This window comes from Taudactylus pleione, unplaced genomic scaffold, assembly GCF_031769625.1.
Source record: "Taudactylus pleione unplaced genomic scaffold, aTauple2 ptg000201l, whole genome shotgun sequence".
NCBI classification, from domain to species: domain Eukaryota; kingdom Metazoa; phylum Chordata; class Amphibia; order Anura; family Myobatrachidae; genus Taudactylus; species Taudactylus pleione.
This window is the reverse complement of record NW_028284603.1, coordinates 59,766,406-59,792,742: the sequence shown is the minus strand read 5'-3', so window position 1 is coordinate 59,792,742 and position 26,337 is coordinate 59,766,406. Positions and strand designations below refer to the sequence as shown.

Genomic DNA, 26,337 nt, shown 5'->3' with positions numbered 1-26,337 from the left:
CACCTACATCAAAATCTACCAGTCTCTCAACTAACTACTCTCACTGGCCCAGCTTGCTTCTGCCCACAATCTCACTTCATGTCGCCCAACCCTTTTGTCTCAGCTTCCCCCATCTCCATCACATTGTAACTCTCATGAACAGGAACCTCCTGTCTTTTGGTCTATTACCACCTCCTCTGCCTGTGCAGTCTTGTATAATGCCTTTTGTTGTATACTTACCTGTTATATTTTATGTACTTTATTATGCTTTCATTTCTTGCCACTCTTGCATTGATCCTTTCTGAATATCCTGTATTGCTGATATGGTTTGTATTGTACTTTGCCTGTTAGTCCTGTACGTCATTGTAACACGCTGTATCCCACAGTGCGCCACTGCTGAAATGTGTGACACTTTATAAGTAAATAATAACATGTGGGTGTGCTTTGTTTTCAGTCATTTTCTTCATCCTATTCTAGAGAACTTTAAAAATGAGTCCTGCTATACAAGCACGCCTCCTAATTCAAAGAGGGACTTGTTTTGTGGAGCAGTTCATGTTTGAACCCAACACCACATGTCCATCTTTCCTTTCAAGTTGTTATGATCATTATATACAGATTTGCATGGGTACACATTATGTAATAGGTGCTAAATCACTTCTTACCCCTCCATCACCCAACCCACCTGCTACTATCCATGCACAAGATCTTGCTTCCTATTTCAAAAACAAGATTGATAATATCCGAAATGAAATGGTATGCACTTCCTCAGCCAGGGTCTTGTTCAATTCCGTACCTGAACCCAGTGGCACGTTCTCACCATTTGACCCCACTAATGAAGATGAAGTAGCTACACTCTTCTCATCCTCCTACTCTACTACCTCTCCTCTTGATCCTATACCCTCGCAAATCAGTATAGCTCTGTCTCCTGTGCTCATTCCACACTTAACTAAAATCTGTAATCTCTCTTTCTCTACTGGTATCTTTCCATCACTGTTCAAGCATGCAGTGATCACTCCCATTTTGAAAAAACAAAATTCTGACCCTAACTCTCTCTCAAATTACTGTCCTATCTCCCAGCTACCTTGCCCCTCCAAGCTACTGGAGAGACTTGCCTACACTCGCCTCACACACTTTCTTAACACCCACAACTTATTGGATCCACTTCAGTCAGGCTTTCGTTCCCAACACTCCACTGAGACAGCACTGGCTAAGGTAGTAAATGATCTGGTCATTGCCAAGGCTAAAGGCCATTATTCACTTCTAATTTTTCTAGATCACTCAGCTGCCTTTGACACTGTTGACCACTCTCTTCTCATACAAACACTACAATCCATAGGTCTTCAAGACACAGCCCGTTCTTGGTTCTCAGCCTACATATCTAATCGCTCTTTCACTGTTCGCTTTTCTGATTCTACCTCCACTTCGCTACCTCTATCAGTTGGAGTACCACAAGGTTCAGTATTAGGTCCTCTGCTTTTCTCAATATATACCACCTCTCTTGGCAAACTAATCAGCTCGTTTGGTTTTCAGTATCATCTGTATGCGGACGATACTCAAATTTACCTATCCTCCCCAGATTTGTCACCATCTGTGCTGGTCCGTGTCACTGAATGTCTCTCTGCCATTTCATCTTGGATGTCATCTCGCCACCTCAAACTTAATATATCCAAAACAGAATTAATTATATTTCCACCAGCCAATAGCAGTTACCAACCTGATATCTCTATTACTGTTGACAACTCGACAATCTACCCCACCCCACAAGCTCGCTGCCTAGGTGTGATCCTTGACTCTGAACTGTCTTTTGTTCCCCACATTCAATCTGTCTCTAAATCCTGTTACATACATATAAGAAACATAGCTAAAATTCGACCATATCTTACACAAGACACTGCAAAAACTCTTATACACGCACTCATAATTTCCCGCATTGACTATTGCAATAGTCTCCTTATTGGTCTTCCCAAAAACAGGCTCTCCCCACTACAATCCATTTTGAATACAGCTGCGAGGTTGATCTTTCTCACCAAATGTTCAGTGTCTGCTGATCCACTCTGTCAGTCCCTCCATTGGCTGCCGGTCTTCTACCATATTCAATTTAAAATACTTACACTCACACATAAAGCTATTAACCAAACCACACCAACATACATCTCTTCACTTATCTCAAAATATCTTCCAACCTGACACCTCCGTTCTGCACAAGATCTGCGTCTCTCATCCCCGCGCATTACTTGTTCCAATGCACGGTTACAGGACTTTTTTCGGGCTGCACCCACCCTGTGGAATGCCCTCCCACGCACAATAAGACTTTCCACTAGTTTCCAAACATTCAAGCGGTCTCTGAAAACTCACCTCTTTAGACAAGTTTATCAGATTCCAGGACTGCCCACCTAACCTTTTATAGCTCCCTATCTAACTCTCTTCTTATAGTAAACACCTATCACATCTTCTCTTTCTTCAATTGAACATCCTCCTAACCCTAGGCCAACTTTCCAGTGTGATTGGATTATACAGCCCAACAAGAATATCTGCAATTGGGCTGGACCAATTTGCAATAGCACCTCTCCTTGTGTATCAACACCTATTTCCCTATAGATTGTAAGCTTGTGAGCAGGGCCCTCTTACCCTTATGTATGTCATGTATGTATGTCTTTTACAGCCCAGTATAATGTTAATCTTGATTCAAATTGTAAAGCGCAACGGAATTTGCTGCGCTATATAAGAAACTGTTAATAAATAAATAAATAAATACCAGGGCCTAGTTTCCATCATTAAAACATACTGTATATCATTACATCCATAGCCCATCCATTTTCAATATATAATTACCTAGCTTTCTACCAAGTCACAAATCATTTTCCAGCACCATTTGGATAAATCATATTTGTCACCTAAATCCTATTACCTAAATCTAAGCACTTACAGTATGAGATGATTTATCACATCCCCTCAGTTTATATAGCTTAAACCGTATTTATCCAATAGAAATGTCAGTATATTCTCAATTTTCCAAACACATGGTTTGGTTAATTTAGCAATAGATCCGAGTAAAAAATGCCATGTGATTTCCGTTAGTTGGCTAAATATTAAATGCTCTTTAGCTCCCAGCAATGCAGGAAGGTCAACTGGAAACAGCCTGCAATGAATGTGAAGCATTTTAACCATTTATTATGCTATGTAGTCAGTGTATTGTAAGAACATGTTGCTACAATTCTTGTTTTTAGCTTAGATGATGCCCATAAAATGACCTGCATTGTTAGGTTCAGTTTAAGAGCAAGGTATAGAGTTACATAGACTAAAAAGCAAATTATATGGAAATTTACAAAGGTCATTTAAGTGGTCTACTTTGGTGGCCTCTCCGTTCACAGCTGTTTCACATAATTGAAGGGAACTGACTGTGACCTAGTATTGACAGTTCCTCTGTATGTTATGTGAAGGGGAGTGGCACATCGTTATCTTAGACATGAAAAGACTGCAAATGGCACGGGACATTTCCTGAGTGCTTCAGCAGCCCGTGCTAAAGGCCAGACATTTCTTATTCTTTATGTATTCGTGATATGTTATCAGAAAATGTGAACATTGTTGAAGATTTGATATCTTAATTTGTAGTAATGTGTATATCATCATATTGCGAGCAAACGTTAAAAGAAAATCATGTTTTTATAGCTTGATATAAACGCTGTTTTTAGTGTACTGTAAAGAGAATTTGGTGATGTTACCCATAGCCGGATATTGTGAGATACTGCACATGAAAATGCAAGCAGACGTGTCTTTCTATTATCCTTTATACCTCACAGGAGGGTCTATGTTATTCTTTATAATGAAGCAAAAGTTTCTGATATGCAAATTAAACCATCATCATTTAAGTATTGTTGGCATAATCATTTTTTTTAACTCCTTAAAGGTAATATTTAGTAACTCGACATCCTCCAGATCCATGTATCCATGTATTGGCAAATGTTGTATATACAAGTGTGTATATAATATATATATTTATTTTAGGGGGGGGCAAAGGACTCTCTCTTAGCAGCTTATTGGAGACAAAATAATTTAATTGTAATTGAAGGGGTGATGAGATAGGCAAAAGAAGGTAAACAGAGTCACAACAGACTCCAGCTACAAAATAAATATTTTTTACTCAGATTTACTAATATACTTTTTTTTAATGCTGTGTGTAGTAGATATGTGCGGTTCAGTTCTTCAAAAATCCGAACCCACCTGAATTTCATGAATCCGGAGAGATCCGAGTCGCAGTTCTGATCTCCTGAGGAGATCTGTATAAATCCGAGTTGCGGCTCTGATCTTCCCGCGGTTCGGAATTCCGATTTTAAATCTGTTTTTTGGGTTTTGGATTGCAAAAATTACATGATTTTAGCTGGTTTTTTTTTTTTTTTTAAATTTACATTTTTCTTAAAAATCCCAGATCCAAAACCACTTGAGGGTGGTTTTGCAACTCCAAAACATGAATCCAGATCCAAAACCAAAACACGGGGGTCAGCACACATTTCTAGTGTGTATTGAACCAAGGGTCAGGAACTGTCAGGATGCCACTGACGCTGGTGATTCAGTAATTGCAGTATGCTTGTGGGACAAGAGCTTTAATTGTGTTTAGGAAATGCCCTCTGGACTGGGCCATGGACAAGAAGAGGTTAGTTATGTTTTGATTCTTTAATGATATGATATGAAAGCTGTTACAGATAGGTATACATTTGTGGTTCTTTGTGAAATGGTGAATCAGAGTTAAGGTAAGAAGTGGTGATTATTCTATTTAGGACAACCCTTGTGTATTTGTAAGTGGTATATTCTCTAGTTGCAGGAGAGGAGTAAGAGACACTATATGAATAACTGTGAAATATACTGTTATCTGTATTCCTCTCTGACATCATTTATCATAATATATATCATATATATGGGCTTATACAAGTAGTCATGCCAATCATGTATATTCCCTACAACAGGGGTTCCTACAGTACTGTATGTAATTAAGTACCCTTTATTCTATTAAACTTCTGTCTAATAATCCTACATACTGAGTGGGAACAGAGAGCTGATGGAGCCGCTTTTCCAAACCTCCTACAGATTTTGCCAACCACATACTTTATATACATTAGAAAACGCAGATTATATATAGGAGGAAACATAGGTTGCAACAATGCAATGAAGGTAACATGCTTTGTAAGAAAATGAATTGAATATTCTTCCACCCACAAAATGCTCTTTATGTTTCACTATAACTTCATAGCTGGTGGTATGATACGTCTTTGTGACCAGATCAGATTTTGCAGGTTTGCTGCAGGTTACATTGAGCAACAGTTTATAACTGCTTAATTGTATCGTGAAATTACTATTTTTCTTTATTTGAACGGCATTATACATGTTATACAGTTAAGTTTATCAAAGAATAAAAAACCTTTTATTAATTCTTCCCATAGTTACATAAACTCAGTGGGCCTGCTTCTGAATTGTACGCAATTTTACCGCATCCGTAGCCACACTGCATGCAAGTAAATAAATGCAAATATCCACCAGTATATAGATTTGGACACATATATGCGACCACACTGTCCCCATCCATCCGCTTGTGAAAGTAGCCGTCATCACTATAAGGGCTCATTTCCACCAGCCCTGGGCCTGATTCAGAGATGGACCCTAATGCAATCGCAGCTGGGATTTTGCACGGAAAGCAGCTGCGAAATATGCTAATAGTTCCAAAGCTTACCTGAGCATAAGGATGCCCACGGCTGCTTTCTCATATGGGTACGATGCCGCTAATCTGTGTAAATATCAGTAACATCGACACACATCGAGCGACAATCTTGCCATTGCAGCAGGTCTGACAGCCACAGACTCGGCAGCTCTCCTGACGTGCAGAGGGCTCGCGTGCTGCGTAGGAGATTGTAAGACATGTCTGCCTACTTTTGGAAAAGCATTTCAGGGAGATTGTGAAAGCAACACCTACGAGCACGGCGGTAAAGTGGACATGTACTGATATATCTGGGAGAAGTGCCATAAAACTGACTTATATCCAAATGTAAGCAAGCGCCAAAGCAGTCAGTAAGATCTATTTGTTGATGAAAACACAGGTTCAAAAGTCACGTTAATACTTTTCAGAGCTTGCTCATGTATTGTGTTTTACAAGGGGCTCCATATAAGTGTCCAAGGGAAACCTTTTAAGAAAATACATTTAGCCATAAGGATCATTTTGCCTTATAACCAATACAGGGAAATGGTACTGATTTCAATGTATAAATCCCTGATTTCTATATTTCCCCCAAGTTTAAAAAAGCTACATAGTGGGGGTAAGGTACAATCAGGGAGATTGCTAGACTGTTCAGGGAGACGGGGAGATTGCTGCTATTTCAGGGAGTCTCCCTGACAATCCGGGAGAGTTGGCAAGTTTGTTGTAAGGGCTAATTTATGCACGCTCAAGTAATGGCGTTTTTCTGACCACCCCCCCCGTTACCACCCCCAAGCACTGACAACCTGTCACTCACTTTGCGATAAATTCCTCTGTGCGTCCGGAATCGCAATGCGATCCCTGTGCAGGTGCAGTTTATATGCATGAGCAATGGCAATCGCTGTAGCGTAGTATGTCACATGCAGATACACCCGCAGTCACACACAGAATATAGGCATTTTATTCAGCAGAAGCTGCTTGTGCATTCTGTATGCATCGCTGTGCAAAAAGGACACATTTGAAGGGAAAAATTGCATGGAAAGTCCATCGGCGCTACCAAGTCACATGGCGCTCACGCGTTATGTGTAACGAACGAAGGTTAGATGTATGTGGACACATCTGTATTCTGATAGGCTACCTCAGGAAACAACTATGGGGGTCATTCAGACCCACTCGCGAGCGGCAGTACGCTCACAAGTGGGTCGATGGTCCCCACTGCGCATGCGCACGACGGAGGGAGCTCCGTCGTGCGAATGCGCGAGACCCGGCGAACGAAGGACTTTCCATCGCTCCGGGTCTCGCACCAAAGGGGGCGTGCTGTCGATGTTGATTGACAACACGCCCCCTTTGGTGGGCGTGCCTGCCAGACGGAGGCGTACCCATGGGAACGCCTACCGTCTGAAGCCGGCCCCACTGACATCACTAGTGATGTCAGTGGAAGTGATTTTGGCTCTGATAGAGCCAAAATCACTCCAGGGCTTGTGGTTGAGAAACCCGACCACAGGGTTTCAGTCGCAAGTCCGATGGTCGAGATGGTCAAGACCATCGCGACCATCTTGTTGGACGCTCGTATATGCTGTGGGTGGTGACCCACAGCTATACGAGCGTCCAGGAGAACGCTCCATTTTAAAGGAGGAGGGCCCTGATTCAGAGCGAGCGCTCTGGTCAGAGCGTCCGGCTCTGAATCAGGGCCTATGTGTTTAGAAAAAATATTACCAAATGTGCTCGGTCAGACTACATAAATAAAACGTTATTTCCAGTAGATCAGTCAAAGTACTAAAAAGTACAAACCCCACCTAAACATAAACAGGTTTATACCATAGATTTTACAGCAGAATTAATAACTGGGCTTTTTATATTTTTGATTTCAATTTAATGTCATTGACCTGGTAGGTTTATCTGAAAATAGCCAGCTAGAAAATAGACAATATCAGTTTCTTGCTATATACTATGAGGGAGATGTATCAAGTAGTGTAAAGAGTGGACAAGTGGAGCAGCAACCAATCCATTTCAAGGTAGCTTTTATCAAGTGCATTCTATAAAATGATAGATAGAAGCTGATTGGTTGCTTCGGGAAAATTCTCCACTTGTCCACTGCTTGATACATACAGTATTAGGCACATATTAGCTCTTGAAATAATAAGTATGCCAATTTCTTATATTTTATGCAAAGTCATTTTATTTTTTTTATATATTTAACATTTCCTAACCATAAGAAATGCATTTAAATCTATAATGCAAACAAAATTACAAGTGCTTTCATTTGTGTTCATAAAGTGGCAGAGTTAAATCCAACAAACACTATTTACTGTATTGCAGATGGACTTTATAAGATTGTTTGTATTCTTAAAGGGAAACGGAACCCTAAAAATAAATAAGACACCAGGCTGACGGCTGATGAACGCACAGTAAAGATGCCACTCCTCTTAAATTAAAAGTGGAGCCGTCCTATATTTCTACGATCTTCATTGCAAACATTGTAGAATAGAACCCTGCAAATAATGGACTATTGCTGAGTATTTTTTATCCAATAAAATTGTCCACTTATTCATTAGAGTACAGTTTCCCTTTAACTCCCTAAAATCTATAAATACTGATTTATATTTACATTTTAACCAAAAAGGTAAGCATTTATCATATGTACTGTATGAACGTGAGAAACCAGTGCTTTGTTAAAAAATGGATCAAAGAAGCTTTAAGCATCTGTAGATCTTAGATAAGTGAAAAAAAAAATTATGTAACACATTTTCTTGAACACTCACGAAAATATACAATAACCCTGCAATGAAAATCTGCAAGCAATAAAAATGGTGATGCCATATCTAGAAAATACAAACTTTGCTGTAAGTACAAAGGCACATAAAAGGATATTAAACAGAAATAAATTATCATCATTGCAATATTTTGTGTAGCTTAAAGCTCGGTATCAAATTGTTTATCTAAATAAAAAACACAAAGACACATTACAGAAGCTGATGAAGTTGGTATCTGGAAAATAGTATATAATAAAAAAAGCAACATTCCAGGACACTGATAGAAAAAATACAAGTAGGCAAAGCAGAACTATCTGCAGCCACAAACAGATATTAAAATTTCCTTCAATTGTATGACGTGTACTTTCTTAAACAGTCTAAATCTGGAAACCTTCTTGTTAATAGCACAAAAGTGTTGTCCGATGTCTTGTAAGGTGGGTGATGTTGCATATCTGGAACCCACACATAGAGGGACCAGACTGAAGGAATATGATAAAGTCTATGGAGTTCTTAGGTATACTGTCACATAGAAGCCCTTGGGAAATGCCTCATGTCTGTGGATCTGTAGTTTACCAACCAAGTTCCACATAAATTACCATTCACATAATCTCCGACAGCTTTGAAAAAGATACATTACCACTGTACGGTCTACTTATAGTAACTTCAAATGTACAAATGGATACATATTCGATATTTAAGTTTTACACTCCAGTATTGCTACTAACCATGAAATAAACTAAATATTCCAGGTGCAAAATAGATACCCCCAAAAAATGTAGATGAAAATTGAAGTCTTGCTGATTGCTATGGTTATTGGATGTTACCTGTGTACCATGAGCACTGTAAATAAACTGGTTTATGGCTTATTCTTGTCCATTACATGAAGGACCTCGTCCAAAAGAGAAGGACCCAAGTCAAGATGCAGTGTTAGGAGAGATCCGGCCAGGTCAGAAAGAGACTCCTCTGGTTTTAAATCAGTATTCTCAATTTCACATGGAATATGGCTATCTTCAAATAAGTCAATGCCTTGCCAGTCACTGTACTGTTCAGAGAGACTGGAGGAATGGCTTGACCTTCCATTTGTAGAGCATGATGCTGAACTGCTGACCTTCCATGCACTTCCACTGTCAAACTGATGCCGATTTCCATAAGGTTCACACTTCTCCAGCAACTTTTCTTCTAATACTGGCTCACAGCTAAGTCTGGGTGATTTAGAAGGGCTGTATGAGTCTCTTTTGGAATTAAAAGTCACAGCAGATAACAGGGGAAGGACTAATGCTTGTGATCCGCCAATTGTTGGTAGGGATATTGCATTTTTAAGAACAGGTGAAGATGTTTCAGAAAACATTGAGTCACAAGTGCTGTTTGCCCTAAAAAAATCATTGTGTCCATTCAAATGTCCATTTCTTGGTTTCCCTTGGTTACCAGGCAACAGCTCGTAATTCCCTTGTAGGAAAGAGATATCGCCAAAAACATCATGCTGCCCATCTTTTCCAATGTGTATCGTGTGCCGAAAATCTCCTAATGGTGGGCTGATCAAGTCTGAGGACAACACATCTCTTAGTTTAAATTTTTTACCCTTTTTGGTGTTTCCAGCCTTCAAGTAAATTGGTGTCTTAGCGGGCATCTTGATGAGGTCTGAGCAGACAACACACAGCAAAATGATCAAACTTAAAGATTCTGTTGCAGTAAGATCACATTATTGCCTTTGCTGCTTCTGTGTATAATCTCCCCAACATGCTTTATTCTTGTTGTGTAGTTTTGCCCTTCAAAAACTTGAAGCGATTCAGACTTTATTTGGGAACAATATATCAGTGACTTGTGGTGGCTTCCAAAATAAGAGAACCTGCAAAGGAAAAAAAAAGGTTATTATTAACAAGTTTTTCACAGGTCAACTGTTTCAACACAGTAAATAGTAACAGTACTGACAGTTCCAGTCTGCAGATTAGCCCTATGATGTGGACTCCCTCTGTTGAACAGCATTAAATTGAATGGTTTAACAAGGTCGTGTTGGCCCTTTTGTGACTTCACCATCTTTGAAGTCAATGTACCTTCTTTGCACTCCCTGGGCACATTTAATTAGTCAATATTACGTCTGCATCTTTGTTGTTGGGGCTTTATATTACCTTCAATGAATTTGTTATTAATAATTATACATTTCGACAAGTACACATCTATATTCATGTCAACAACAAAGCAATATGTGTATTTTAGATTTGCAAATCTTCAATTTAGCATAATAAAATGATGTAATCGTAACTGCAAAAAAATCTCCTGTTTTTCTATAAAGAGTAGACATTTCTGTTGCAGCTTTACATCTAGGTGTATAAGAAGTTAAATTATATACATATACAATTAATAGTAATAATGTTTTATTTGTTTAGGGAGGCTGACACAATAAGGACTACATCAAGCACTAAGAATGGTCAATGTTTCGCTGGGTACATGCCATGCGATGTGTGTACCCAGCAACGGCACGATGTGATGGAATGATATATCGTGCCATCCGTACACACTGCATGATGCGGTCTATGATGTGTGGTTCCATGTTGCATTTAGCAGTATGGGGTCATTCTTCACATCGTTCCATATGCTGTGCAGCACAGCAAATGGGACGATGAGATGAACGACCCGTGAACATGCGCACACTATGTGATCCAACTATACAGTATATCATTCCGATCCGCTTCGGAACGATAGATCGTACGAGGGATCGCATAGTGTGTATCCAGCTTGAGCTGCATTAGATACTTTAAAATAGTGGTTCTCAAACTCAACCCTCAAGTTTTCCCAACAGGTCATGTTTTCAGGGTTTCTGTCTGTGGAAGCAGGTGGGATAATTACTGGCCCAGAATAATAGATTAACTCACCTGTGCATGATTAAAAAAGTTCACAAAACATGAACTGATGGTGCTACTTGAGGATTGGAGTTTAGAACCCTTGCTTTAAAATATCCCTAATTTTTATGTGATTTTGATCATTTGCAGCAAACATGTTGTATGCACTGAAGCTACTAGTTAGCAACAGCTGGAAAAGGATTTTATACCAAGGGGGTGATTCAGCAAGGATCGCAATTACAAAGCAGCACGTAGGCAGCTTTCTGCAATTCCATCCTTTATGGAATGACATCCCCTGCTGCATTTGCGATCCCAGTACTGTGACGGAGATCACAGGCTGGGATCACCATCACGATCATCGGTGGTCGATGGTCACGATGGTAGATAGCGCCGGGCCGCCAGCAGCTGAGTAAGCCTCAGCTTACTCAGGCTGGTCGGCTTGCGAGGCCAGGACACTGCATTGGTCAACGCAGTCCCTGGCCTTGTCACTCCCGGAAATCGGGGCGGACATGTCCTCGTTTCCGGGAACGCCGACCAACACCGCACCGCCCTTAAATACCTTTGCCTGTCAATCAGACAGACACTAAATGGGCTGCTTGCGACTACGCAGGACCCATTCTGCACAATCGCAGAATGGGTCCTGTGCACATGCAGATTCCCGATAATCAGCCCCCAACTCATGTATATATCAATATTGGATGACCTAACTCATTGTAACGGCATAACCCAACAATGATGCTGTTTGTGGAAATGGACTGTAACAATACTTTAATACAGTAGCAGAGATGATATAACAACCAAGGTATGGTATGAAAGTGCATCACCATATGTTATTACAAACAGTTTGCCCTGACTAGTTCAATCCCAAACAGGGCTGTACAAGTTTCTAACGCAGGAGATGATTGGAGCAGCCGATGCTAGTGTTAGAAAGTGAAAGTATGCAAGTATCAAACTTTGAATAACAATAATAAATTATTGAGCTGCATGAAGACAACTGTATGTTTCTTCCCTTTGATGGTATAGCAACACGTATGTAAAACAAAAAATCAGGTGGAAACAGATGTGGGGAGTGATGTTCTTTGATCTCTTGTTTGTGAACAGGAACAAAAAAATAAGTTTTTCACAGTTTAGTGTACTTTATGTCATATGAGCATTTTTTGCCTTCAACATTTGAGAAAAGCTCATATGGTCAATTTAATCAACTGACCACATTTCTGTGAAAAGTACATTGAGCAGAGTTTAAATTGTTATACAGTATATCTTACTTGAAACCAAATCACTGTGGAATTTCATGGTAATCAGGTATTTTTAATGTTACTGCAGCAATGTCCTGCCAGTAAGTACAATGGCTGCAGTGCATACTTCATCCAGCATCTATAAAGTGATGTCTAATATATTTCCTCAAATATGCTCTGCAATATGTCTGTGAGATACTTTTATCATGTCCCCTAAGTTTCAAGAGAAGCTTTTCAACCTTTCTAATCACTCTGGTCTACGTTTCTCTACTGAAAATAAGCAACCCCCTGTCAAATACCTGCCCCCTCCCTTATAACATCTTTAAATATTCCCTATAATACTCCACATTATATCCCACCACCAAACGCTCCATTTCACTGTCTATACGTTATGTAGCCATGAAAAAGAACCCAGAAACCCATGAATAAGCAGTGACAGGCAAAAGAAAGTCTCCAGGACATCTGTGCTAGGGTTTGTTGGTGCATATTTAGTTCTGCGGGATGTAGTTATGAGACCGGCGGGCGCGATGCTGTCTGACGGGGAAAGCCCGACAAGGGACTTAAGATAGACGTTGAAATACAGATGCCGATCTTAATCCCGACGCCGGACCACAGAAAGAAGCCAGCCCGAACGAGGTAAGTCCAGGGTTCCCTTAGTGTTAGGCGAGCTGGGGGTGGGGGGTAGGTTTAGGTAGCATAGCGGGCTTAGCATTGTTTTGGGGGGTGTTATGGTTAGGCACCCCTAGGGAGGAAGGTTAGGCACCACTGGGGGGAGGTTAGGGTTAGGCACTAAGGGGGGAGGGATAGGTTTAGGCACAAAGGGGGGAAACGTAGGTTTAGGCACTAACGGGAAGGTTAGGGTTAGGCACTAAGTGGGGAGGGTTAGGCTGCAAGAAGGGAGGTTTAGGGGGAGAAGGGGGGAGGGTAAGTATACTTACCCGACCCCTGTCGGGATACCAACCATCGGGATGCTGCTGTCGGTATTTTGACAGGAGGCATCCCGACAGCCAGCATTACATACAGATTCCAGTTCTGCTAGGTGTACCAGGCATTCAAAAAGTTACACATGTAGCCAATGTAGAATATGTTTAAGATTACAGGAAACAAGTTTTTTTTTTTACATAATTTAATTACTATGAAAAATTAATATTGTCCACATAAAGCAATATCTTGTAACTACTTTGAATAAAAGAACTGTTAAAAAAATCACTGATTTATGGCACGCCAATAAGTAAAGTTTAAACACTGAAGTGTTTATTTGGGAATATAACATATATGCATGCTTGTGTATATATAAACGTGTTGTACTGTAATTGACCGACCATAATTGAATGGTCTAGGATGACATTAAATGTAGTCTAATTCTTAGGTAGTCAGTTATCTCCGCTACTGCTTCTAAATATTTCAAATTGAATCTCAAGCCTAAAGTGTGAAGCAGTCATTAAATAGAATTACACCCTGAAGGAAAAGAAATGGACTTCGGGTACATCCAATTTTGCAAAATAAACATATGGTATTAACAGTAGGATCCAAATGCTCTCTTTACTTACTGGAAACATGATCATTTAATGGTTTGGGAACAAATTCTCCATTACACATGCAGCCAATGTAAAAGTGGTGTAATATGGCAATATCAATATTATTTGTTTTCTACTTTATATAATTATGCTTTATTGTACAAAAATGAACATTGATCATGTCACAGCTGTATAGTGTAGCCACAGAATTGAATTTGAAATTCTATAGCAAGTACATGAAATGTTCTCTTCTATGTGTATTTATTGGACGTAGAGCTGTAAGATAGTGGTTACATTTCATTCCTGCATAAATATAAAGGTCAAGAGTAGAACTGCTGATGTTTCCAAATTTTTTACTAGGTCGCTTTCCAAAATAATTAAAATACTGGTATGAAAAAGACTGAAAAAAATGGAATAAAGAGCTGAAGCTGAAGATTTATCAGGGTCTTGCAGGTGCTCAATCATCAGCAGCCAATTTTTGTGAGAGTAGGATAATATTGTCTGAGATCCTGATACACATATTCTAATTGTTGGGGTAGTTATCAGCGTGCCAACCTGAAAACATGTTTAAGTAAGACAAGTCTATGTACTAAGCCTTGGCGAGAAATAATGTGGACGGAGATAGTTTTCAAACACAGCCTGTAACATGTCAGTTAGGAGCTGATTGGTTGGTACTTTATGCCCATCCACTTTATTTATCTCCAAGGCTTAGTACATAGACCCCAAAGGAGAAAAAATCTTTAAAAAACAGATTACATTAGCGTTCAGTATAAATCAGTAAATAATAATTGAACGGGATAAGTATTTAAATAATACATCAAATAATAATATTAAAATAACTGCAGCTATTCGGAAAGCTAAAAAGATGATTTAAGGGTGTTTCTGAGACAGCTGATCGCTATAATAGCTTCATAGAGGAAAACATGATTTGTGACAACAGTTCATTTTCTGCACAGACATTACGGTTGTCCCTGGGCAGTTTTCTGGTCAATGTGTGTACAAATGACAAGAGAGAACAACTGACTCACGAATCAACCATGACTGAAGAAAATTGAAAATGATGCATGTGACTGAAAACATGTGTCAAAGACACATGACGTTAACATGATAGCTTTGTAAACAATATATAAATGGACATATACAGTTTACATTGGTCACATTGAAAACAAAGCAAAATATATTATATCTATTTATACTTCCCTAGGAAGGGAGGGTGAAAATTTGGGCAATAATTATGCTCCCTCAGACCATAAAAGCCATTGCTTTCAATAACACTGTTACTTGTATCCTCTGAAATATCTATTTCACTGAGATAGAAAAGGGAAAATTAATTAATACTGACAAATAGGAAATTTTCCCCAAAAAAATATAGCATCCCTAAAATGCTTTTTATCCAGTTTCTAAACATCACCAAGCCAAGATTGATTATATCAGAACTGCTGAAAATAGATATTTTCTATTTTATTTTCTTTTTCTTTTTCTTTTGATTTTGATGACTGTCTTCTACTAATTTTTTATGTTATACACCGATTTTGATTTCTGTTTAATTTATTGTTTTGATTTTTTGAGCACCATATGCCTGTATAACCTTATGTAGTTTCCCTTTCTTTTTATCTGTATCCCCTTATTGTTTGAAAAAATTGAATAAAAACTATTGTTTAAAAAAATGCATTAATATATTTTATATTTCTCTCTATTTTGGCAATATCTGCACTTTTCAAGACATTACATTGTACAGAAGAGCAAAATGTTACATTTACGGGTCTATTTACCATTGGAGACAGTGTGACTATCATTATTTATCAATGCATTACATAGTAATACACAATGCAATTTACCATTCAGGGGTTCCTCTGGGGGCTCAATTATTCTGTCCCTGTCAGTGAAGGAGGCAGTTATGCGCATAGTGATTTGACCTATAGGGCATAGATAGGAAATATAACAACATCCTGAGAAGCTTTTTGCCACTTGATAAATCGACTTCCTCCTTCCCTTGTAGGGAACGACCAAAGAAATCGGTGATTTTTCTGGGTTTAACCTCTTGATAAATGGAGTAAAGTGATGACAGAGCCTTAGGCTCAGAGTTTGGACTTATCACCACTTCATATTGGTTGGGTACAGGATGCAGGCAGTCGGGGTCCCAACAGGGTTAGGATACCAACATCTGTCTGGTAAGTATCCTAACCCTTCCCCTACTCCTAGGCGCACCCTAAACATAACCTCCCCTCTAGTGCCTAAATCTAAATCTCCCAGCCTAGTGCCTAACCCTAACCCTCACCCCCTAGTACCTAACTCTAACCCTCTCCCCCTAGTGCCTAACCCTCAACCCCTAGTACCTAACCCTCACCCCCAGGTGCCTAACCCTAACCCTCACCCCTAGTACCTAACTCTAACCCTCTCCCCCTAGTGCCTATCCCTAACCCTCTCCCCCTAGTGCCTAACCCTCACCCCCTAGTGCCTAACCCTCACCCCCTAGTACCTAACCCTAACCCTCACCCCCTAGTATCTATCCCTCATCCCCTAGTACCTATCCCTAACCCTCTCCCCCTAGTGCCTAAACTGACTGGTGTAGGGTTCCGATGCTGTCATTCTGAGCGTCGGCATCCCACACGCCAGTATTTCAACTGCATCCTCTTCATATAGACCACTCTGAACTACTCACCTTGACCTTCATAGGAATGCTGTCCCATCTCTAGACAAAGTCTGTAGATTCTGCAAGGTAGAACTGGAACACCCCTGAGCAAATCACAATTTTGCAGCTACCTTGCTCATGTCTAATTGTTGGCATGCTGGTATGCTGATGATCACTGCTCATTTTTTAGTTTATTCCAAAAAATGCAGCATAAACATCCTACATATGGTAAATTACAATGTTCTTTTGGGCAGGTGATTCAAATTAAAAAAATCTTTTAATAACTTTACTTGGCAAATGTTGCCAACTTCTTATGAATAACAATGACTATAACTACTGGCATGCAGACAAGCAGAACTTCAATTGCTGCTTTATTTTAAATACTACAAGGAAGTGACTCACATTCTAGTTTCCATCTTCCTAATTCATTCATATTAAAAAATAAAACACTGTAAATGCTCTACTGCTTATTACACAAGGAGGTAAAACAATGTTTGGGTAGGATGATTAAAGTAAACTTCAATGTAGGATTTAGGTTATATAGTAGAGCCTGCAGATATTCTGCAGATGATTTTGGGAGCAAAGTTAGTAAAAGGAAATGGTCCAGAATCTCTAATGAAATGTGAACCAATAGTCTAAAAAATATTTAAATCAAGCCTGGGCAAAATTATGGGTTTCTCTATCTATACAGTGGACCTGATGGCAAAAGAGTACTAAAGAGGTTGGCATGGGGGTATCTTGCAAGAATTTGCACTGAGTGTGTGCATATGCAGATTTACATGATTATGGCACTTACACATGCCTACATTTGAGTAGGTGGGATGGGGGTGTTCTAACATAGGCTATGGAGTCTATGGGCTCGATTCAGACCTGCTCGCTAGATGCATTCGCACGCAGCCAGTGTATGCAAATCTGGTGAAATCACAGCAAGGCAGGTGATCGCAAGGCATTAGCATGCCCACTATGTCTTGGCGTGCGATCGCGATGTGTATTTAGATGCCCACTAGCCTGTCTTAAGATGCCCACTTATGCATGTCATCTCCAGGAAGTGTATGAACCCATCGGTAACATAAGAGTACCATTGGATGCATACACAGAAAATTGTGGTTGACCATACCCTACCGCAAGCACTGCGAGTGCTTCAGTGTTTAATTCAACCATGTGACGTGTACTATGCACGCCTCTGAAACGGCGTTGAGACGCTCAGACACGCCTGCGTTCGCACTTCCACTCCCCCATTTTCAAAGACCAACTCCTGTCACCACCCGCAAACACCTCATCCTGTCACACAAGCTAGCTAGGCGCCTATGCACAAGGGACGATCGCTTGGCGATCGCATGGACTGGTTCGCGCACGTGTACTGCGATGCGTACGCATGCGCACATTGCAAACATCGGCAGGCTGCGTGCGAACGCATCCTAGCGAGCGGTTCTGAATCGGGCCCTATGTACTAAGCCTTGGAGAGAGATAAAGTGGACGGAAATAATGTACCAATCAATCAGCTCCTAACTGTCACTTTACAGGCTGTGTTTGAAAAATGAAAGTTAGAAGCTGATTGGTTGGTACTTTATCTCTGTCCACTTTATCTATCTCCCAAGGCTTAGTACATAGACCCCACAGTAACGGTGTGTTCCCGCAATCGGAAACACGTGCAAACCAAGTAACAGATGCAATTATACATGAAAGGAACATATTTCAGAGTGGTCAGGTGATGATAACGGTGAAGGTTGTTAGTTTGTGCTACTTGGCGATTTCTTTTGTTGTTTAGGTTTAAATTATATAGTTGATTGTGTGTTTAAGCAGAACATTTTTTGGAGAGCAACTGTAGAAAACTCTGCAATAGTCACAGTAGGCCTGATTCAGGGGTGGATGCTAATGCAGTGGCGGCTGCGTCTTTTGCTGCAGAGTCTTTATGCTAATGCCGCAGCCGAGGGGAAGCACCATCGGCCGCACATTGTTCGGACCATCGAACATTGCACCAGCCCTAAGGAGGCATAGATTATTTGTTTGAACATGGTCACCGAAATCAGTGCAACTGCGGCAATAGACGTAGTTGCTGAACGCGACACGTGCTAGCCACTCAGAAATGCCCAATGAAATTACCTCACCCTGCGACTATATTAGTTCTGTGGCTTTCGGCAGTAACCATAAGGATTCAAGCACACTGTGGCTTGGACGCATGCGCCAGGGGCGTATCTATAATGGGTGCAGGGTATGCGGGTCCCCGCACCGCACACCCTGCACCCATAGCACACTTACCTCTCCGGAGTCCAACGTCGAAACAGGGGTCCGGTGCTCTAAAAACGACTGGCAAATGGCCACCGCGGCCATTTTCCCACCATTTGCGCATGCGCAGTACAGGGAAAATGGCCACCGTGGCCATTTTCCCGGTGACCTGTGCTTACTCTATACACTCTGGGCGCACTCTAGTGCCCAGAGTCTATAACTCCAGCGCTGGCCACGCACAGCTCAGTGCGCTGCCAGACAGAGAGGAGGGGGCCCGTGTCGGAGACTGCACACGGGCCCCCTCCTCTCTAGAAACGCCCCTGGCATGCGCAGTCTGGAAACATCAGCCGTTAGCGTGCGCATCTGAATCAGGTCCAGTATGTTAAGTTACTGTAGGAAAATAAAATAAAATTGCACCCGATTCACTAGACTCTAGCAGAAAAATACCCAGTGAAGCCTAAGGTGCACATTCCTAATTCTGGGCTGGGTAAATCTACACATTCATTGTAAGTGCTAAAGGAAATCATTCTTTCAGGATATGATTGTATTAGTAAAACTCCACAAACTTCCTCCACTAAATACAAAGGTATACTGACAACCTTATTAGATATTTCACCATTAGTCAATGCTTGAAGCTCCTTTTTCTGCTGAGCAGCCAGGAAATGACCAGTAACTTTGTATACAAGTGACCATTACATGACTCAGCCTTGTGCATTGTCATTACAGAAAAAGAAAATACGAATTAAATGACTTCCTTTCCCCCAGGACCACTAGCTTCTCTGTCAATTTAGGGAACAGGCTTATTTTGGGATTCTTTATGTATTTGCAAATCTGTGCTACTTGCAGGACTGATTTAATGTTACATGCATAATCCTTATTTCAAAATAGTTCAATGGACATGCAACATGGGAAGCTTAAGTCACATAAAATACATTTATTAGGTAAATACGAAGAATTAATTACTGAACATAAGCCTTTGTATCAAACAAATGTAAAAATTAAAGGGAAGGTTATATTATCATTGATAGCTATCAAATGGTTAAGGGGTCTATTTACTAAGCCTTGGATACAGATAAAGTGGACAGAGATAAGGTATCAGCCAACCAGCTCCTGTCATTTTTTAAACACAGCCTGTGACATGGCAGTTAGGAGCTAATTGGCTGGTACTTTATCTCTAGGGCAGCACAGACGGTGTAATGGTTAGCATTACTGCCTCACAGCACTGAGGTCGTGGGTTCAATTCCCACCACGACCCTAACTGTGCGGAGTTTGTATATTCTCCCTGTGCTTGCGTGGGTTTCCTCCGGGTACTCCGGTTTCCTCCCACACTCCAAAAATATACTGGTAGGTTAATTGGCTCCCAACAAAAAATTAACCCTAGTGTGTATGTGTGTGTGCATGTGATAGGGAATATAGATTGTAAGCTCCACTGGGACAGGGACTGATGTGAATGGTCAACTATTCTCTGTAAAGCGCTGCGGAATATGTGTGCGCTATATAAATAACTGATAATAAATAAGAAATAAATCTCTGTTCACTTTATCTCCACTCAAGGCTTAGTAAATAGACCCCTAAATCCTTTGTTTCCTAGGTTTCAACCTACAGCATGGAGGATGATTTCTAAAACGTTGCAGAGGCTTGCAATTGCAAACCACTAAACTGCATGCAGTAAGCAGCCTATTATGTCTGCCACTAACACAGGGAGACAAACGGGGAAATGTAATTGGCTCTGATTATGGAAATACCATCGGCCGGCTCAGTGACCTATGGGGTATATCTGTGACAGACGTCATTCATAAATGTATCGTGTGTACACGTGAGCCAATGCACTGGACGGTATATCATTCATCGGCTGTACGAACAATATCTCATCCAGTATGCACCCAGCAAAACACATTTCCTAAAGTTACATTTTGACTGACGTTGAATATATTAGAAGCTAAATAATATATTGAAAGCAACTGTTAACATAGTAATGTAGAGCAATATAAAAGAGAAAACCTGATCCGTGAGATTTGCCTTTTGCATGATAAGCATATCTCATTGTTTAAATATATTATCCAGACTGAGCAAATGACATAATGCCAAAAAACTGTCAATGTCTGGCTAAGGAGGTCTCCACTCATTTCTTTTCTAATCAAATCTTCCAAAATATTAATACGGTTATATGAAAAATCATTGTTAATGTTTCTGCTGTCTTACGATTCGAAAACAAAATCTAAATACATCAGGTTTTAGAGCGGTTAAAGGAGCCCAATGGCAGACTCTACAGCCAACATTGACCTGCAATTTCCAATAATGATCAAAGTTGAGAGGGTTGTTAGTCAGTACGAGGGAGAAAATGACAGCTTTGACCTGTGTATGGTCATGTTCTGTCAGTAGTAACAGGTTGCAGTAGAGCCAAAAATGATCTAGACGATCAGCTGGAAGATCTAAATGGATACATTTTAGCCACCCACAGAAAAACTATGACTAAGGCTGAGTACACACCTAAAGATTTTCTGTCCAACCATCCAACTAGTTTTGGTTGGAATGAAAATCTGGTAAGGTATGAAAGCAAATGACAATCAGCAATTTGCTCCCAAACGCCGGAAAATGGACAAAAACTGTTGTTTGAACTAACTGTTTAGATCAAACATTGAACAAACTTGTCTGACGACCATTTTTATCTGTTTTCTGGCAATTAGGGGCAAATTGCTGATCATCAGTTACTCCCATACATTACCAGATTTTCATTCCAACCAATCAACTAGTTGGATGGTTGGACAGAAAATCTTTAGGTGTGTACCCATCTTAAAACTGAGCACACATCAGGCAATTATAAACTCGATCAACAGATTATCAGCAAATCGGGACGATATTTGCAAAGTGTATGGCCGTGACCAATCAGCGAAGATCTGACAGTTGGGCATGAAAAATCTTCCAAAATACCCGACTGATCCAATTAGTTGGCCGCATCTGATAGTGTATGCGCTGCCAGGGCTGACATATCCTCTGTTCCTTCACAGGGGAGAAATAAGGAAATGTACCCTCCCGGGGGGAGAGCTGCAGATATCGTGGGCTATACACTGTGAAATATCTCATAGTGGGTGGGATGTACTATCATCAGTTATGCGGTTGCATTTCTCATATGCACCAAACTTTGGAAAGCAAAGGTTTCCACAGCTTGGACCCGGTGGGCAACACCATCCAAAGATGGCGTTGCCCAATAGAAGCCTATGGCCTTCTTATCACAGTCTCCTGTGAGAGGGTTCCAATCAGAACCCTCCCTGCACCCCCTGCAGCACGCGCATCACATGAAACACTGTGTACCTAGCTGTTCAAGTCATCTTATCATTTGGAGGAAATAAACTTAAAAAAATATGAGATATGGTAAGAACTTACCCTTGTTATCTCTATTTCTACGAAGTCCATAGGGTTCCACAGGATACCTTGGGGTATAGGTGTGACGTCAGTCGCAGGGCACCAAAGAGTTAAGCTTTCAGCCTCCCAGGATGCACTAGGTCCCCCTCCTATACCCCGCCCCCAGGCCAAGGCACCTCAGTTAGTTACCAAGCCATAGGCCGGAGGAGGAGAAGGAAGAGAGAGAACAAAGATCTGGACACATACAAGAATCACATTCTCACCAGAGGGAGACGGAAAACCGGTGACCAGAGCAAAGCCCATCTGCAGCACAGGTGCGACAGGGCGGGAGTCCTGTGGAACCCTATGGACTTCGTAGAAATAGAGATAACAAGGGTAAGTTCTTACCATATCTCATATTTTCTACTTCAGGGTCCATAGGGTATCCACAGGATACCTTGGGGATGTCCCAAAGCAGTATCCTTTAAGGGTGGGGACGCTCCTGTGCAGAAAGGAGAATCCGCCGCCCGAAGGAAGCATCCTGAGAGGCGAAGGTGTCAAACCTGTAATACCTCACGAAGGTATGGACAGAAGACCACGTAGCAGCCTTGCAGATCTGAACTGCCGAGGCACCACGTCAAGCTGCCCACGAAGGACCCACAGACCTAGTGGAATGAGCCTTCAGAGAAGGAGGGACCGGTAGGCCTTCATGAAGATAAGCTTCAGAAATAGCCATACGGATCCAGGCTGCCAAAGTTTGCTTTGAAGCAGGCCAACCCTTTTTACAGAAGCCATAGAGGACAAGAAAGCGTCCGACTTCCTAAACAAAGAAGTGCGGTCCACATAAGTCCTTAAGGCCCGCACAACATCCAAAGAGGCCTCACCCACGGAAAGACCCGGTGAGTTAAAGGCCGGAACAACTATTTCCTCGTTAACCTGAAACTGGGAAACAACTTTGGGGAGAAACTCGGGCCGAGTGCGGAGCACTGCCCTGTTCCCATGAAAAAAACCAAGAAAGGGGGTCTACAAGAAAGAGCCCCTAACTCAGAAACACGTCTGGCTGAAGCAACGGCCAGAAGGAAAACAGTCTTAGCTGTTAGCCATTTAATATCCACTGAGCCCAGTGGTTCAAACGGCGGTCCTTGGAGAGTCCTCAGGACCACAGCCAAATCCCAAGGCGCCACAGGTGGAACAAAGGGCGGCTGAATACGGAGAACACCTTGCATAAAGGTGCGCACATCCGGGATTGTAGCAATCCTACGGTGAAACCAGACAGATAGGGCCGAAACCTGTACCTTCAAAGAAGCAAGGCGAAGCCCATGATCTAGTCCCGCTTGCAGGAAGGCGAGAATCCGAGACAGACGAAACTCCCGCGGTGCATAACCTCTCGGTCGACACCACTGGAAGAACGTATGCCACACGCGATGGTATATCCTCGCGGAAGACGGTTTCCGAGCTCGTAACATGGTACACAGCATAGAGCTGGCAAACCCCCAGGACCTCAGCATGGCCGTCTCAACAGCCACGCCGCCAAAGACAGCCGAGTCAGGTCCGGGTGAAGACAAGGACCCTGAGACAGAAGGTCCGGTCGTAGCGGCAACCGCAGAGGACTGTCCACGGACAGACCCTGAAGGTCTGAGAACCAGTGCCGTCTGGGCCACGCGGGAGCTATCAACAGGAGCGTCCCTCCTTCCTGTTTGAATTTCCGGATTACCCGTGGAAGAAGGGAGACCGGAGGGAACAGGTATGCGAACCTGAACGTCCACCGGACGGACAGAGCATCCACCAGAGACGCCCCTTCGTCTCTTGTGCGAGACCCGTACACCGGCAACTTGTTGTTGTGCCGGGACGCCATGAGGTCGATTTCTGGAAGACCCCACCTGTCCACCAGTAGTTGAAAAACGTCCGGGTGCAGGGACCATTCCCCTGGATGAACGTCCTGGCGACTTAGAAAGTCCGCCTCCCAATTGAGCACTCCCGGGATGAAGACCGCTGATATGGCCGGAAGATTGCGCTCCGCCCAAACCAGGATCCGAGAGACCTCTACGAGAGCCGCCCGACTGCGAGTTCCTCCTTGCCTGTTTATGTAGGCCACGGTGGTAGCATTGTCCGACTGGACCTGCACCGGGTGACCCTGGAGAAACCGCTGTGCCTGCAGGAGAGCATTGAAGACCGCACGGAGTTCCAAGATATTTATTGGAAGCTCCGCTTCTGTCGGTGTCCACCTGCCCTGGAACAAGTGTGGACCCGAAACTGCTCCCCAGCCTCGAAGACTGGCGTCCGTTGTCAACAGGACCCAATTTGGAACCCAGAACGGACGTCCCTTGTTGAGGTGGGTCATCTTTAACCACCACGCAAGGGACAGGCGAACCTCCGGGGTGAGCACAATCGTCTGGAACTTCAGAGACTGAGGCAGCCCGTTCCACTTGGACAGGATCAGGTGCTGCAGAGGTCTAGAGTGAAACTGGGCGTATTACACCATGTCGAACACCGACACCATGGAGCCCAGTAACCTCATCGCCGAGTGTAAGGACACCCGGCGGCTGTGCAGACAACTGCGCACCCTTGACTGTAAAGCAGAGATCTTGTCCTCCGTCACGAAGATCCTTTGCTGTCCCGAGTCCAATAAGGCTCCAAGATGCAGAATCCTCCGAGACGGGATTAGAGTGGACTTCTGCCAGTTAATTAGCCAGCCGTGCCGTTGCAGCAGTGCAATGGTCAGGTCCAAGTGGTGTAACAGGAGCTCTGGAGATCCTGCCACCAATAACAGGTCGTCCAAGTACGGCAACATGCGGACTCCTTGCAGCCGCAGAGAAGCCGCCATGACCGCCATAGCGTCCTGTATGTCCAATGACACCATGTAGTCCCCAGGTTCCAGCGCCAGAATGATGGACCGTAGGGTCTCCATCCGAAACTTCGGGACCCGCAAAGACTTGTTGAGTGCTTTGAGGTTGAGAATCGGACGATATGACCCATTGGGTTTCTGTACCAAAAATAGATTTGAATAGAAACCCTGGCCCCTCTGGGAGAATGGAACAGGCACTATAACTCCAGCCTGGAGCATAGTGTGCAATACCTTCCGCAGCTCCGTAGCCTTGTTCCGGTCTGATGGTAGACCCGTGGTGAAGAATCGAGCCGGGGGTCTGTGCCGGAAGGAGAGGGCGTACCCGTGAGAGACCACCTCCAGAACCCAAGTGTCTGTCGTAGTGAACGACCAACACCGGGAGAACTGCAGCAGGCGGCCTCCCACCCTGGGATCCCCCAAGGGGAGACCCGGACCGTCAGGCCGCAGGCTTGTCATCTGGCTTGGGGGCCGGACGTCTGGTACTCCATGCCTGTTTCCGGGGCTTGCCCGATTTCTTAGGGCCAGCCTGTCGAGGAAACGACTGTGGTTTGGGCCTGCCCTGGGCCCTAGATGACCGAAAGGACGATGGTCCAGAACCAGAAGGAGCAGCGGCCGACGGGAGACAAGCAGATTTGGCTGCCGCCAGCGTGGCCACAATCTTATCCAGATCCGGACCGAAGAGAACTTCTCCGGTAAACGGCAACGCTTCCAGACCTTTCTTGGATCTGCGTCCGCCTTCCAGGATCGCAGCCACAAGGTGCGACGAGCAGCTACCGCTGCTGAAGAAATTCTAGACACCAGAGTACTAATGTCTAGAGCCGCCTCGTTGATGTAGGTGGCCGAATCACGGAGATTGCCAATCAACTCCGCTTGTTCGGCCGGACAGTCGGATTCAAAAGAAGCCTCTAATGAATCCGCCCAGCGCTCCATCGCTCTGGCAACCCAGCAAATGGCCATAGCCGGCCGTGCTGCCCCCCCTGCAAGGGAATAAGCGGACTTCAGGCAGATTTCTACCTTGCGGTCCGTAGCATCCTTAAGGGAGGACATGGATGGCATCGGCAATGTGGCACTACGGACAAGACGGGTCACGTGAGAATCCACCTGTGGAGGGGATTCACACTTAGCAAAATAATTATCCGCGAACGGATAAGCCACCGCCAGGCGTCTCTGTGGCTGGTATCTTTTGCCAGGTTGTTTCCACGCCTCCTCTAAATGGTCCACCAACTGACCCGAAAGAGGAAAGACTGTGGCATCGCCCTTCACATCTTTGAAAAAGGCATACTTAGATTTA

The 26,337-nt window shown here is 42.8% G+C and overlaps 1 protein-coding gene across 1 annotated transcript in view; it reads right to left on the bottom strand.

Moving 5' to 3' along the window:
• Positions 1-7,875: 7,875 nt before the first annotated feature.
• The window catches only part of CDC42EP3 (CDC42 effector protein 3), a 37,336-nt gene continuing 18,874 nt past the window's right edge, over positions 7,876-26,337 (bottom strand). The window contains exon 2 of the mRNA XM_088477643.1: positions 7,876-10,258. Coding sequence (XP_088333769.1) covers positions 9,269-10,039 — 771 coding nt within the window. The 5' untranslated portion in view covers positions 10,040-10,258 and the 3' untranslated portion in view covers positions 7,876-9,268. The remainder of the gene's footprint in view (positions 10,259-26,337) is intronic.